This window comes from Anomalospiza imberbis, chromosome 1, assembly GCF_031753505.1.
Source record: "Anomalospiza imberbis isolate Cuckoo-Finch-1a 21T00152 chromosome 1, ASM3175350v1, whole genome shotgun sequence".
Lineage (NCBI taxonomy): Eukaryota > Metazoa > Chordata > Aves > Passeriformes > Viduidae > Anomalospiza > Anomalospiza imberbis.
Window position 1 is genome coordinate 72,965,831 of NC_089681.1, and position 16,374 is coordinate 72,982,204.

Here is a 16,374-nt window from a genome sequence, read left to right on the forward strand (position 1 = left end):
CTTGGACACTGCTTAAACTCCAGGACAGCAAAAGCCCAGGCTAAGTGTAGCAGGCATGAAGCAGCAAATGCTGCCACTGCCACCTGGCTCCTCTTCCCATCCCTCCAGCAGTATCTAGTCCATGAACAAAGACTGCACTCCAGAAACAAACACTGCTTCTACCCTACTAAAGCAAAACACACTTTGCAGGAGAAATGTATCCTTACTACAAGCAGCACTTAAGGTAGAGCATCCCTTGGTGCAGACACTTCCTTCAGCAAATGGAAGTAAGAGGCAGGAGTGGGATGGAAGGCAGAGAAGAGGACAAGAGCATCTGTCCAGATACACAATGACAATTCTCACCTTTGGCAGTTTTTCCTGAGCTACATCACAGGACAATGAAATATTGTGCTTTTCCCTGCCACTGGCAAATGGCCAGGAGCAACAGATAACTCTTTCCTTTGAAAAGCAGCTGCCTTGGCTGTTAACTGCTCTCCAGTCAGCATTCTTCCTCCACACAAAAACCCAGCTTGCAAATAGACATATTTCTGCTTTGCATCTGCCATCACAAATTCCACAGGCCTCTTCTCTTGGATCAGTACTCTGTGCCATAGTGCCCAGGAAGTGGTGCAGCCTATGGCAGCACAGCTTTTGGGAACAGACATCTTCAGAGGTGCTGGTGTACTGGTGGAAGCACTCAAGCATCACTGGGAGGAATCTCAGGGAGATGGACCTGGCCTGAAGGAATGGAGGCCGTCAGAGAAGCCTGAGGGCAGCCTGGCAGCTGCCTGGACACACAGGGACATTAGGCAGCTCTGAGCGTAGCACAGGAAATGCTGCAGGAGAGCACCTGCCACAAATACGTTCCCTGATAGGTAACCCATTGCAAGAGCATGCCTGATAAGCCCTGCAATATCCCACCCTAAGCGACTCTAAGGAGACAATACAAACTTTTACTGATTAGCCTTCTACTATCCAACCTCCTTTCAATAAATCCTTCCTTTCAGGGTTCTCTTTAATTTCAGCAGATCAATTACAGACTCTTCATTCTCCTAATGCTCTCAGAATGGTCTTTGCAGTACCTTGCATGCCCAGTCTTCATCAAGGAGGCAGCTCAGCTCCGTGCACCCAGCACTCCAATGAGCACCAAGTGGTTGTGTAACCACATAAAGCTGCTGGACTTTGAAGTCCATTCAACTGTGACTGAACTGCGTCACAACACCTTCCCCATGGTGACCTTCGGGCAACTGAGACAGAGATCATTCTCAGGCTGTGCATCCCGAGACCATTCCTAAGCTTTATCCAGGCTGCCAGGGTTCCCCTGATGCCAGCGAGATGCACGTAGCCTTCACAGAACTGAGGAGGACAGGTTCACTCCTCCAGTGCATCCGTGTCACTTTTGTAAGGTTGGGGTCAAAAGTATTTGCCTGCAGCCCCTGAAAACAGTGAGCGCTCTTAAAGCATGAGTACTCTGCAGGTTATAAGATCTAAATGCTCACAGTTCACCAGCAGCACCAGTGCTCTTACACAGCAACACTTGCTACATCTGATAAAGTCGCTTGCTGTAGAGAGTTCAGAACAAGCACAGCTCTCCCATTTCTCATTCCTCCTGCCCAGACCACTGGGAATAGTACTCTTTCAAGGCTTTTACAAACTATCTGGAAATTACATCCTTTTTACAAAAGAGGGCTCATCTGTTTCTCTGAGGGACCACAACAGAAGCATGAGCTTCCAGACAGTGATGCCAGCCTCTGGAGGGTGACGACAACTGTTCACACAGACCCCACAGCTGCCAAAACTGTGCTCCTGAGCTGCAGCTCAGCAGTGACAGCCCACAACCAGAACTGTGAGGATGCTTTGTCCTCAAGGCAGCTACAGAAATCCCAGGCTTGAAAAATAGTGTGATTTTGCCTGTTTTGCCTGGTTTCATGTTTGACGTGGATTAAATGTCAATAACTATAGACTAAACCTCTAGTTCAAAATTCTAATTCTGCAAATAAGCAAACAATCATTGATTCCATTCTGGCTGAAAGGCAACCCCTCCTCCCTCTTAATTAACAGGCCTCTTCAAATTCCATCAGTGTTCATGTAAACATCCCATCAAATAAGCTTATCTCTACTATATGAATAATTCAAAACCTTTAGGTTTATGAGGAAAATCAGTAACAAACCTGCCTGAACAAAAATTATTAGTGTTATTTAGTTGTGTTACAAATACAAGCTATAAGTTGCTATTCAGTAAATAAATTAATTTGCTTTTTGTATTGTGTCTCAGTACTCCCTCCAAGTACATCCTTTGAGGCTTCCCATTTCAAAAGGAAAATTTCACACTTACTGCTTTTAGTGCAAAAGTTTGGGCTGGTACTTTTTATACGAGAGAAGGCATTACCCTTTGAAGAGCAAAAGGGATTGTAAAGTTAAAGCTTAACAAACAAAAGAGCTTTTACAGCTACTGCTGTCAAATTTGAAACATTATTTTTAGCTTAGACAGCATGACAGTAACACACCCAATTATAACTTACACTACAGGTACAGGCTGGCTGGAGAATGGAACAAGACTAGACCTGGGGAGACAGACTTGTGAGTGTTTATGGCTGAAAAGCTCAACATGACCTGGCAATTTGTGCAGTCCAGAAATCTAACCATGTCCTGGGCTGCATCCAAAGCAGCTTGTCCAGAAGGGCCAGGGAGGGAATTCTGTCCCACTGCTCTGGTGAGACCCCACCTGCAGTGCTACATCCAGCTCTGGGGTCCTCTGCACAGGAAGGACAGGGAACTGTTGGAGCAAGTCAAGAGGAGGCTATCAAGATGATCAGAGCGCTGGATCACCTCTCCTGCAAGGCCAGGCTGAGAGAGTTGCAGCTGTTCAGCCTGGAGAAGAGAAGGCACCAGGGAGACCTTAGAGCAGCCTTACAGTACCTGAAGAGAGCCTACAAGAGCAGGAGAGTGACTTTTCACAAGAGCACTAAGTGATAGGACAAGGGGGAATAGACTTAAACTAAAGAAGGACAGGTTTAGATTAGACATCAGGAAGAAATTCTTTACTGTGAAGGTGGTGAGGCAGTAGAGAAATTGCCCAGAGAAGCTGTGGACTCCCCATCCCTGGAAATGCTCAAGACCAGGTTGGATGGGGCTGTGAACAACTTGGTCTAGTGAAAGGTTTGCTACCAGTGACAGGGAAGATGGAATGCGATGATCTTTAAGGTCCCCTTCCTACACAAACCATTCTGTGATTCTATGAAGAATTCATCCTATCTAAAGCTACCAGGGGAAATGTTCAGACACGTTTTCTACCTTCAGCAGTGCGTAGTGCAGAACTATCACCATGCATTTCATTCTCAAGTGAAATACACAAAAAATACTAAAGTTAAGAACAAAAACATCGCCCAAAAACCAGTGAGTATATAGAGCAACTTTAATTTAGTTCACGCCATAGAGAAATTTTAGCTTACTGAATTTTGCTTACTGAAGGTTCATTTACCTAGAAGACAAAAAACTCTTGAGAGGGCTTTATCCTCAGTTATGTAAACAATCTTGAATGCAATATGTATTTAAGGGCTCATAAAAGGGAAAGAATTGATGTCTATAGTAAGTAACCATTCTTGGTTACTTTCCCAAAGTAAGTGAAATTTTCAAATTCAGGAATAATGTTCTTTAAAACCAAACAAAAACCCCATAAAATCCCCTCAAACCCCACAAAGTACAACAAAACTTTAAAAAACAACCAATCAAACAAACAAACCAACCAAAACAAAAAAACAAACAACCCACTAACAAAATTAAATGGTTTGCAAGTAGAACTAACTTAAGTTTTATTTCCAATGGGCAGTCTTAGCTGCAGACAAAAAAATTCCAGACTTTGGACAACATCTTTAAGTTTGCATTCCCTTTTCTTTCTGTCAGATTTGGAAAAGCATGCATCATCTTCATGATTAAAGCTATTTTTGTTGTACGCAAAGGGTGTGAACTATGGTGTACAAAGGAGCGCATTGAAGTCTTAAAGCTCCCCACTCTGCCATGACTCATGCACACAGAGTATACAGGCCATGAATCCTTGGCACATATCATCATGGAGTACACAGTACTCTACATCCCTCATATCTTACACCAAATAGAAATCTAGTCCTAAAATAAAAAAAACAAAACACAACCAATCAACACTTAAGAAAACCCAACAAAGAAAAAAAAAGAATTATGTGCAAACTTGAACTCATTTCTCTCCTTTCTGTTAATTTGAAAAAAATTGTATGATCTCCATCAGAAAGGATATGTTCCTATCGGTATTTGTGTTAAGAGTCAAGAGTCCGAGAGCTGATCCAATCCAGCTCAAAACTCCCTCTGAGCACTGACAGCTCTTCAGCCTGGCTGTGTGAAAGACTGACAGCATCTGCAGCTGACAGCTACCAACAGAGCAACAGAGTGATGGGACTGGCACACATCCATCTGCTTTTATTTCCCCTGACCCCGATCATAGGTGTGCAGGGTGGAAGACATAGGAGGATCAACCCAACAGAAAGCTGGACTGACGGGGTCTTTCATCAGAGTGAACCTGCACCAATGTTCAAATCTGTATCCCAAGTGGCAAAACAAAACTCACCTTCACAGGGCATGTTTCTGCTACCCATATGACTGTGGGGTTTGTTTGTTTTTTTTTTTTTTCTCTTTCCTTTTGAAAACCCATCTCCATGTGTAACCAACTAAAATCCTGTGTCCCAGTTTAATTCATGCTAATTGTTATCTGTGTTGACTAGGTTTCCTTCCTTACTGAAGTGCTTTGAACAGTACTGTCACAAGATAGCCTGCTACTTCAGCACAGACAACCAAAGGGATATTTTGCAAGCAAAACAAGAAACCCTTTTCAGGGCATGTCTGGGAAAGTGAGCATCATATAGGCAATATGAAGCAGCCACAGGTGGAACAGAAGGCTTAAAGTTCAACAGAAAGAGTAGTTTCACTCACTACCACTGCCTCCACAGCTCACTGATGCAAGCAGAGGTTTTTCTCCCTTTCATGCAAAGAATAGTAATTTTTCCTCATATCCATGTGTGACTCTAAACAAAACATGAGACTGTGATAGTTTCTTTAACAGGAGGGAAATGGTGCAATGGTGCTCTTCAAAAAAGCATAAAGCTGTTACAAGTATTTTGCTAGATAATTCTCTGGCTAAATTTCCTTTTTAAGACTTCCTCTTGTACTCTGAACACCCAAACTTGCATTATGTGTAGGACACGCAAAAAAATGTCAGATTTTCCCTTGGAGAAATGGGTTTTTTAAAGAAGTTAAAAAAATTGTTTTAAAAGGAAGTGAAGTATCTTGCTCTGAAAAGTGCACTTAACTTTTCCTTGATGAAAATAAGAGTGATCTGAAAATGGACATAATCTTCCCCTTTGATCAACACAGCAAAGATGAAACACCAGAAATACTTACAATTCCTAAGGCAAGTACATCTACATCTGCTTTGGGCTATTTTGGCTGTAGCATTTATATACTCTAATTATTTTGTGCATTAAATACCATAAATATCCCTGTTGATTTTTGATCTATTTGTGGATTCCAACATACAGCTGTATTTCATTTCTTCAAGTAGGACTCTTCATTCTGCAAGTAGGACTTGTACACCAATGCATTTCAGGGACAATCATTATTATTTATGGATAAACCAGTGTTGCTAACAGCTTTTCCCTATGTTATCGTTCAATTTTATGTCTGTGTACCTACACCAAAGCATACCTCTGTGGGACAGAGGAAGAAAATTTACTTATGATTTACTTTGAGAGCAAGTGAACAATCACTTAGCTTTATGTGGCAGGAACTTTGCAGTCCATTTGCAACACAAAAAATACCTTTGTAAGCAAAAGAAATCCTAGTGATTTCTTCAGAGACAACAGATCTTTCTCCAAGACAACAGACTTGATTAATAGAAGTATCTTCTCTCTCTTTTTGAGTAAGCTCCCTCCCCAAATTAGCTTAACCTACTGTACATGTGGCACATTAAGTATTTCTCCCTTGTATGCAGGTATCTGGGGTTCTATTGATAGCTGCCATCTGCAAAAGGTATTTTATTTGACTGGCATGCACAGAATACATTTGGTTAAGCACATCAGGAAGAGAAGAAGAGTTAGTAGCAGAGAGTAAGTTACACATCTCATAGAAAGACAATCATGCAGGTTACATCCACCTACCTGTACTAGTGCGATATGTGCCTGTGTGTGCTGGTTGCAGAGGGTCCCCCTGACTCTGGCTGAGACTCCTCATAGGGGGCTTCTGATAAACTCTGTCTTCGTAAATAGGATCTATATGGTGTTCTGGAGACTGCAGGGCCCTTAACTCGGAGCCAAGGTGGCTGTGCTGGCTGCTGTAAGATGCCCGAGACCCAGCTGCAAACAGATTTATAAGAGATGCTTAAAAGGGAGAAAACAAGAGACAAATACAGCATCTGACTATTAAAATTTTACTTGAAAGTAGCATTTAATAAAAAAAAATCCCCAAACAATGCTTAGTACTATGTGTTTTCAACATGCAAATAGAAATAGCAATCAAGGGCAGCTACAGCTCCACTTAATCCCTTTTAGCTGCATCATTCAGCTGCCTGCATCTACACTAAAATCCCATTTCTTCCAAGGAAACTACATATTTTGGTGAGATAGATATCATGATTATCGTCTCTTCTTAAACAGAGACCAAAGCACCCACCACCTCCTCTCAAAAATAATTAAAAAACCCCCAACTCTTCCCCCCTCAAAAAAACAAAAAAAAAATCCCAAAATCAAACTAAATCCAAACCAACTCCCCACTCCCCATTAAAAAAACTCCAAACAAACGAAAACAAACAAGAAAAGGCAAAAGCTCTACAACCAAGGAAGATCCTCAACTAAACGGGTCCAGGATTTGGGGAGGTAGGAGGGTTGGGGAGAAAAAAGCAGCAGCAGTCAGAACAAGTTTCACATGTTATGCCCATAGCTGAAGATCTACAAATGAAATAAGCTGGAACTGATGAATGGATGTAGTTTCACATAAGGCTGATCATTCGAATGCTTCTCAAAATTGCAATAGAATGGTGTGCCTTATCAACATTTTGTCTTCAACACTTTGAAAAAAAATCAAGTTGCTAAGACTTTCTACAACTTAAATATCTTCTGAGAATGAATAAATTAAACATGCCTCCTAGAGAAGTCATTTTAAGGATATAGCTTATTTCCTTTTTTTGTAAATAACAAGATCAAACATGATTTTATTAAAACATCTTCTTATTCTACTATTAAAAACAGATTATATTAGAACATTTCAAAAAGAGACTTGTGTATTTCCAGCTGTGATTGAAGTTGTCAGGTATTTCATCTCTGTGGTCTGTTATTAAGATAGGCAAGAAGAGTCATGGGGATGCCGTACAAACATTACATATTTTGAAGGTAAGAATAAAGTAAAGTAGGCAATAAGTATGCAAGTGACACTTTGCAAATGTCAGATCTATACCACAAAGTGGTAACATGCTACTTAAGTGTTTAGAAAAGCAATCAAAGATACAACTATTCTGGCCCTTGCTGCTAGTTCTGTGAGGTTGAAATCCTGGATGTAGGTGATGCTCCTGGCTGAGCTTGTACTGCTCAGACCATGGGTGTAGCCATTCCTGCTGAAAGCCTCTGCCACAATCATTGTGTTTGCAGTGGTTTTGTTGCATAAACATGCATGTTTTTAGTGGAATGCCCTATTTGCATATTTTTCCCTTCAAACATTTTCCAGCCTGACTTGCCATTAGGACATTGCTGAAAGTCATTCTGTTGCTCCCCTTATTACAAAGTCTGCCAAGAATCCCAGATATTTTATCTCTAACGACAGCAATTATCCAGAAAGTTGATATTACTATTAGAGAATTAAATTCTTCATGGTCTGTATTTTCAAAGTGCTCTTTAGCCCTGCACCCTTGAGACTGATTTTCAGAACAGCTGAACTGCTTCCACCAAGGTCTAGTATCCTTCAGAGTGGCCTGAAAAACAGCCTGTTGTGATTATGTCCTAATTTCAATGCATATTTGGCTCAATCTGTAGTAGTCGAAAATATTCAGAAAAATTGAGAAGAGTATTTCAGACATTTAAGACATTTAACAGTGTATCAACAAATCAGACTTGCTACAGAATAAAGAATTACAACTTATTCTAGAAGCACTACTGTTCTTTTGCCCACATACAAGTTAACGGTGGTTTTTGAACAATAGATTTTCTTCCTAACTCAGCTTCCTGTAAGCCAAAAGATTTTTCCCATTGAACTCAGTAGCAGTATAACCCAGATATCAGCATGTTTCCAAACTATAATTCATACTCTGCCAATAGGTCTGCACTTGCAAGTGCTGATACTAGTCTAAATAGAAGCTTAATATTAATTTATTATGCTAATATTGAACAGAGATTTATTTGCAAATTATACACGTAATTAAGACTTTAACACTACTGTACTAAACAGTAAGCACATGTATAACCAGAGAAACTTCTTGACCAAAGCATTTAACCAATCTAACTTGACTGAAAACAATTAAGTGGCAATCTAAAAACAACTTCAACGCATCTGAGTAACAACATTTTGACTGAACATCCCCCCCAAGAAGTTCAAGAGTTAAAACCCTATCAGGGAGTAACTGCCACTATCCCTCTAACACTTCAAGAAAATGAAGATTTCTACAGGTAACTAAAATATTTTCATTTTAGAAACTAAAGCACTCTCAAATCTCAGAAATTAAGGCCCTTTTAAAATCATGCCTCTTAAACACCTTAAGTTTTAAGCAAAAATGATACTTTTCTATATGAAATTTTACTACATTATTTCCAAATTATCAGATATCAATATTTAAACACAAAATACTACTACCCTTTAAGGTTCCTAGATCTAGTTAAAAAGACAATAAATCAGAAGATTTATAAAAAGATTTAAAGCTTAAAATACTTTTTAATGTTGCTATTAAGTTGGTATTAAAAGAACTAAAACAGCAAGTTGATTTAAGTTAAAATTTCTTTTCAATTGCTTCTAGACGTTTTTCTACGTATCAATTTATTCAAGTCTCAACTGAGGAGCAACAGGTTTTTATTGCATATTTTATTTAAATATTAAAATCAACTAACTAGTACCTGTTATACCAAGAGTTATATCCAGGAAAGGTCAAACAGGTAACTTGGGATTTCAGACAACTGAATCCCACCCCATCTACACACTCAACCCTCCACCATATTCTGTTGCTTTGGAAGGCACTGGAGAGACAGTAGAGATAACTGATCAAAACAAAGACCATGAACTCAAAGAATTGATGTTACTGAGAAGGAGAGGTCTAACAGGACTCCTGCCTGTATCACGGGTTAGCAGCCAACAGCTACATTCTTTCCTATTCAAAGCCACAAGCTGATCTGTATCACTGCCTCCAAAAATTGTTGCATTAAAGCAGTTTAAAGCTCATAGAGGCTGGAAAAGCTACCAGGTCAGAAGGGAAAAGCAGAAACCAGTATGCTACTGGGAAGCAACAGAAGATAAGATCAGCAAGGCCCATGAGCAGTCTCGCATTAAGGAAGCTCATCGCCCTCAGAAGTGGTTTCCCCAAACCTAGAGGCATCATGAATGCATGGCTCCCCCCAAACTGCACTCGCCAAGCCCAGTTCTTATCCAGCTGCCAGCCCTTCACCCCACTAATAGCACTGCACCTCTCTGGGTTGCCTGAAATCAAACCAGTGATGTGCATCAAGGCCACACACCTTTCTCCTACATATTCTGAAATGGACTCAGCCCTACTCCCTGACTAGCCTGCCCTGACAGCAACACTGTTTTTCTTTCAGAGACATAATCAGGCATCAAGCCCATTCACAGAATCATCTGTGCTCAAGTTCAAAGAAAAGTTATTATTAAACTTTCAGTCCTGCTAATCATTATTTACAGATGATGTATTCAGCACCAGAGCATAGCCAGAACTCTCATGATCATGGTGGTCAAAAAGTGGGGTAGTAGATTAATTTAAAAAGCCCAAACAAACCAAACCAATCCAAAACCACCAAGAAGAACTAAACCATTACTTAGGGGTTCAAGAAACCATCCATTAATCAATTATTCCAACAGTCCAATTCTGTTTGACAAAAGACTGAGAAATTATTTGATTGCAATGCCAGAGATGCATCACAGCAGAAGGTATCTGTACAACTCTCTATACAGCTCTAAAATAACTGTGAGAGGCACCAAATGATGAAAGTACACATTCCTACATGGGGTATTTCCTCTCTTCCCACATTCAAGAGGGGCTATAGAAAGAAGACATGAAAAGGGCAGTCCTATCAAATTGGATCAAAAAGTCAATCCCCACTCTTTACACTTTAAAAATATCCACCCTAATCACTAAATTTTTCCACATTAGTTAGATACATTCCTCAGCAGTATAAGGAAATAGTTGTTTCCTAAGAAAACACTCTTTTCTGACAAAGTCTCACTTCCCACAGGAAGATAAATACTGTAATCAGACAAGTGTAACATGAGAGAAATACACCAAATAATCTCTAATTGCTCTTCAGAACTGGTGCAGGCTGTCAAGAAAATCAATACAATAGACATGTTTGAGTGACACTGTTGATCTGACAGTTTAGGTCAATAAAGGAAAACAATATATTGGCATTTGTCATTGCAAGAAACTAAAGACCTTAAAATTACTGAAATTAATGGATCACAGGTATTGCATATGCTCTAATAAATCTTGGGCAGCTTTTATTTGTGCCTCTTTTGAAAGGCTTTATAACTTGTCATCCTGCCTTGCTGAAGCTTTAAGAAGAAGCCCTACAAAGTCATGATACTTTCTAAACATCTCTAATAGGAAGAGCATACAGTACTGTCCTCCTGTCCAGGATTTAAGAGCTCCTTGGAAACACAAAATATGCAAGTGATAATCTCGATGTTAAATAAACCCATTAAGATTTGACCAGATACAACATTCAGCCCTCATTCAGAAATCCCTGATCATTAAATACATTGATCAAGACTCCTGTTAAACAATTGCCTTATGTATATGATGGAGGAACATCTTTAGTGACACACGAGCTGAAGATCAACAACTACTGTATTACCCCTTATCAAGTACATGTTAACAACTTGATTTAATTAATTAAACTTTGTTGCAACCCCACACCTTTCAATACACAGCAGACCTCTGGCTACTTCAGGTTCTAAGTACCAAAATCAGACTGAACGCACTACAACACTTTGCACTTAGAAGATACATCTTTCTGACAAGGAAGATTAAAGATCCACAGCTGGCTGCATCAATTCTTAATTTTAAATATAATGACAACATTGCTTACACTACAAGTTTAAAAAAAAAACATCAAACAACCACCAACCCCAGACTATGGTAAAATTGCAATAAGCCCATCATTGAGATAAGAGCCTGCAGGCACAGAATCTGAAAGAGAATCATAGGAATTTCGTGGCTTTGATATGTTGCATGCTTTTCAGAGGACTGAAAGAACTTTTTGATTTAAATAGCACATCACGGCTGAAAACCCTTTTTGACATAAGCTTCTCTTAGATGCTTGTCCTGAAATGCTACTGTGAAATAAACAGTAGCATAATAACAATGCTACTTATTAAATAAATAATATATATACAGTAGATCAGGTCATAGCTTCACTGCAATTCTGAAAACGCAACATGTGAGAAAGAGCATATGAACAGTGGGATTTTCACTCTGAACTCATATGTTATGAAACCTGTTTCACAGACACTAACCTATTTTAATTTACATAGTAAAGAAATTGATGTGAACATAAGTGCAGAATTAGAAGTGAACAGGAGGAGAAGTGGAGTCAAACATTCACAGCTCAAGTTTTGATATGGACTTTGTTTTGTGCCAGAAATTTAAGCAGAAACATCTCCAAAATGCCTGCCTGAATGTATGCATCTTCTTATAATAACATCGGAAAAAGAAAGTATGATCTACAAGTAATATGACTATAAATAAAACTAATAGAACTCAGATAAGGGAAATGTAACAGCAATCTATGATGAAAACTACTGTACCAAAGAGGAAAAAACCCTTCTAACCTGACTACTGAAAGTGAATACAAATTGTTAAGACATGACAGATGGTTAAATTAACCAGTAAGACATGACAGGCCATATGGCAGTACCAGCTAATGCACACCTTTGTACATCAGCTTGGGCCCCTAGCACACCAAAGATCTGCAGTCACTAGAACCAGGACACAGTCTCCAGTTAATTAATTTTAACTGAGTTTAGGGTTTTTTTAAACACAGGATTCTCACCTGTTTAGATTTTACTACACACACAAATGTATCAAATTTTTCCTTCCCGAAATACTAGAATGGAAGATTAACTAATGAAAGCTCAGAATTAAAACTCATTTCTGTTTTTACACTTTTTCCATTCTCACTACATCATTCTCTCTCTGACTCAGGACTATTTGTACAGATACAGAAAGAAATAATGCCCTCAGTGAATTGACTAATTACACATGACATCTTTCAACTGATATCAAACTCTGGATGTCTGAAAAAAGCCCCACGGAAATACTACTTTGGCATCCTCAGCCCACACTATAGAAGCTCACCACCAAACAAAAAGTCTGCCCCAATATTCAAGTCCCCAGACCTAAAAGAACAGCCTTGCCTCACCTGTCAGTATCTTAGATTGCTTTTCCTCAGGTTTTCTCCTTAAAAGATTGAAGTGCAATACGATGCATGGTCTGGAGTGTTCCTTGCAAACTCTCATTGCACTGTCAAACCTATTAGCGGTGTCACCGTCAGGATACTGTCACGTTCAGCTCACACTGTGGAATTTCCCAGACAAAATTTGTCCATTAACCAGATTAAGTATCTTAGAAAAGTCTCCTCAAAACAGATTGGCTTTGGCTGCTTAAGGGACACTGCAAAACCAACATCTGAACTAAGGCCAGCAGTTTTCACATTAGTGCTAAAAATAGAGAAGGGAAGGAAGAAAAAAAGGGATTACACTTTTATAAGTGTAATGAACAGGCCCCATATAAACTTTAAAAATCATTCAATAAAGTTTATTGTGTCTTATAAGAAGTACCCACATAATTTTTATCCCATTTAAACTAACCAAATATTAAGTTAATAAGGTTTTAACCAAATGGATTGGCATCCATTACATTTCTCAGCACGTCTAAAAGAAAAATAGAAATATTTTTAAATAGTCCGTGACTTTAGCCATGCAAACTAATTCACTGTATTCTTTCAGTTATTATAATTCTAAGAATCTAGGGAAAACAGAAGGACAACACTATAAATTTGTACCTCATCCCGAGCATTTTCTTCTTTCTGCTACTGCCCTCGCTCTGTTGAAAAGCACTCACCTGCTTACAACATTTTATCAAAAATAAATTGCTAGTGGAAAAGAAAAGTTTTACGAGGAGAAAAGATATAAGAGGCAAATATAGCCAGGAAGAAATAGCAGATTAAATGTGACAGACAAGTTTAGGTATATAATTCCTATTTCATTTCTCATCTAGGGTACTGTCAGTGAAGAAAAAACTAAAAACAGAAACTGCCCCAAAGCAACCACCATTATACATCAACAATTTGCCTTCAGCTGGGAAGGAAGTAAATGATTTTTTTTTAAACCATTCAGCAAATTATTATACTGGGTGTTACTTTGTGTTTGTTTGTTTTTTCACTCCCTTCTCTTAAGCTCTGCCTCTTCCATGCCCCTCAACCCTGCCAATTTTACAAGAAAAGGAAAAAGAAGCCCCATGCACAAATGGAAACAGATGCTGCTATCTGGTTATACAAATCACTGTTCCTAACTTTCCTGCTTGCTACCCACTTTGAGTGAGGGCTGAGTGCCTCAGCAACAGGAAGATGTTACTAAGCAACACGGCCAAGCAGCTCTGCAGAAGCTGTTTGGATAGTTCACCACAGCTACATGACAATTGAAAACAATATTAGGCCTTTGTAGCAGCAGAGATCTTTGAAGTTTTGCTTATCTTGATCTCAGAAAAGATAAAAATTTATTATTTCAAATTCTGAACGCTAATAGTTGTGTGTTGCACCATGGGCTCTAGGCTGATGCAGGGGCTGTGGCAATGCATTCAACTCAGCAAGCAAAGGAATGAAATACTGGTATACCTGATTAGACGTGCCCCAAAAGCAAATATCCAGAAAAAAAATCCCTCCATAGGATAGACTGTGAAGCCCCGCAGTGAATGCTTCAATGACAAGGACTGCAAACCAAAGGGAAGTAACAGTGCATCCTTAATTCCCCAAGGCTGTGTCATCCTTCTTTCACAAGGCTGCACCTAAGCAAACCTGGAGACCCAATTTCTGCTGGTTAAGCAGCAGTGTAGGCTAAACATCCAAAACCCCAAAGGTCTTTGGAGGGCTAGAGACCACTTCCAGCAGCATGAGTGGTTTGCTAAGAAGCACTACTGCCTCCAGCAAAACAAATCAGGCACTATTGCACTAATGCTCGCTGGTGAAAATTTAACTTTCGGATCGTGTTTAACACTGTGGAAAAGCACAGCAGCTAAAACCCCCAGCAATTCTGAAACCTTCCCCCAAACCGTGCATCAGCTCAGTCAACCTTAAACAGAGCAAGTTCTCACAGCAGCTCTGGTGCAGGGGGAAGGGGAAAACCTTTCCACATCAACTCCTCCCTGCACAGGGAACAGAAATAATATCTAGAGCTTAAATCCAACTAGAAGTGAAATTCTCAAGATTTTCAGAGAATTTTTTAAGGAAGGTGCTTTTTGGATCAGTGGCTCCAAACAAAACAAAACAAAACAACAAAAAAAAAACAGTCACTGTGCAACACTCTGGAAAAGGTAACAGAAAACAAAACTCAGGTGGGTAATGAAGTGTCAAGTCTGCCCAACTACACCATTGCTCAACTGGCTTTTGCTGGGCAACCTGAATTCTTTATCTAATTGTAATGTCCTTCCTAGAAGTTCACCATTCCAAGAGGTGGTTTTCCTGCTAACAGGGAGAAGACAAACATAGTTCTAACAAATCTTGATCGCACATGCAGCTTTTAAAAAGTTAAAGTTAATTTATTATGAATATTCTTGCTTTGAAAACCTGTATTCCAGTTTCTGACAGACACAGCTGAAATTTCAGACACTGCATCTGGAGTTTGCTCACAGAAAAGTGTTGGCAACTTATCTTTTGTAATTCCTTTTACAAGAAGATTGCACATTATTAGAGGTCTGAACAATAGTAACTTTCGGAAATTTTATCTGTAACTCTTTGTATTCAAGCTTGCCTTTTATTAAGACAACAGAGACATTGGTAGCATTTGTCCTTTCATGTAAGGTCATCTTTGATAGAATGTTAAACACTTTCTCCTCAGTGAATAATTACTTGAAGTCCTTGGTTTCTAGACTTCACCATGACATGAGGTATAAGTATGTGACATTCCAGGAAAAAAAAATAGAGTTCATGATCTTTGTCTTTTTCTCAATGCCAAATTCAAGAAAGGGAAGATATCTCTGGATATTCTGTGATACTCCATTACTCATCAAGTTTTCACTATCCATTTGAGACTTGTTGCATTTAAAATACGGGAGTTAAAACACAGACGTTTTATTAAATGTTTACGTAATCAATTTGAACACAATCTAACTAAAGAATTTCGTTATGCCTGTAAAGAAGTTTATACAAACAATTACCCACTTTTAGAATTATGCTCAAAATATTATTGTACCATTATTCAAGCTGGTTTTAGGTTGTTTCCATTATGTACCTATTGAGACCTCTTCTAGAAAACTTAAAATAATCTATTGCTAAAGACATTATAATCTAAAGCAATTCTAACAGGGATGCTCTAAATAAAAGAAATGCTGAATGTAGAGACAAAGAAAAGGAATACTGTTAACACCAAGACACGAGTAGCTCAAGGACTTAAAATTTATGCTGAAATAATCATTGCATCCCATAAAATAAAGCTCTCTTTTATTTCATTATTCTTACTAATACAGCAATCACTCAATAGCATGCATTTAGTATCCAACTTCCAAAGACTCAGAAAAATACCTTAAGTAAAACTTTCCACAATAAGCAACAAGCAAAGGAGGAAATGGATGGCTACAGATTCTTTTTAGCAGGAACTTATTGTAAGGAGAAAAAAAAAAAGAAAAAAAAGAGAGCAGAGAAGAAAAGAAAACAACACAGCAAAGCAGACTGCAATTAACCGCATAAACTCAGATTACTGCTGAAAAGCATGGCCAGAAAAGGACCTTAGGCTGAAAGAGTGATGTCACTCCAGCAGAGAGTCCATGCTAAAATGAAATGGCCATGACAAATGCTGCAGGTGACAAATGGTGAAAGAAGGTCACTGGCAAAAGGAAAGCAGATCTAAGATAAGGAACATAAGAAATGTGTTCACAGCAGTTTACAATAAACTACT

The 16,374-nt window shown here is 39.0% G+C and overlaps 1 protein-coding gene across 7 annotated transcripts in view; it reads right to left on the reverse strand.

The window, feature by feature from the left end:
• Window positions 1-16,374, reverse strand: part of CTNND2 (catenin delta 2) — a 638,637-nt gene that overhangs the window by 244,273 nt on the left and 377,990 nt on the right. For all 7 annotated transcript variants that reach the window (XM_068196795.1, XM_068196789.1, XM_068196805.1 and 4 more), the window contains one exon: window positions 6,162-6,356. In XM_068196795.1, the coding sequence (XP_068052896.1) occupies window positions 6,162-6,356 (195 nt within the window). The remainder of the gene's footprint in view (window positions 1-6,161; window positions 6,357-16,374) is intronic.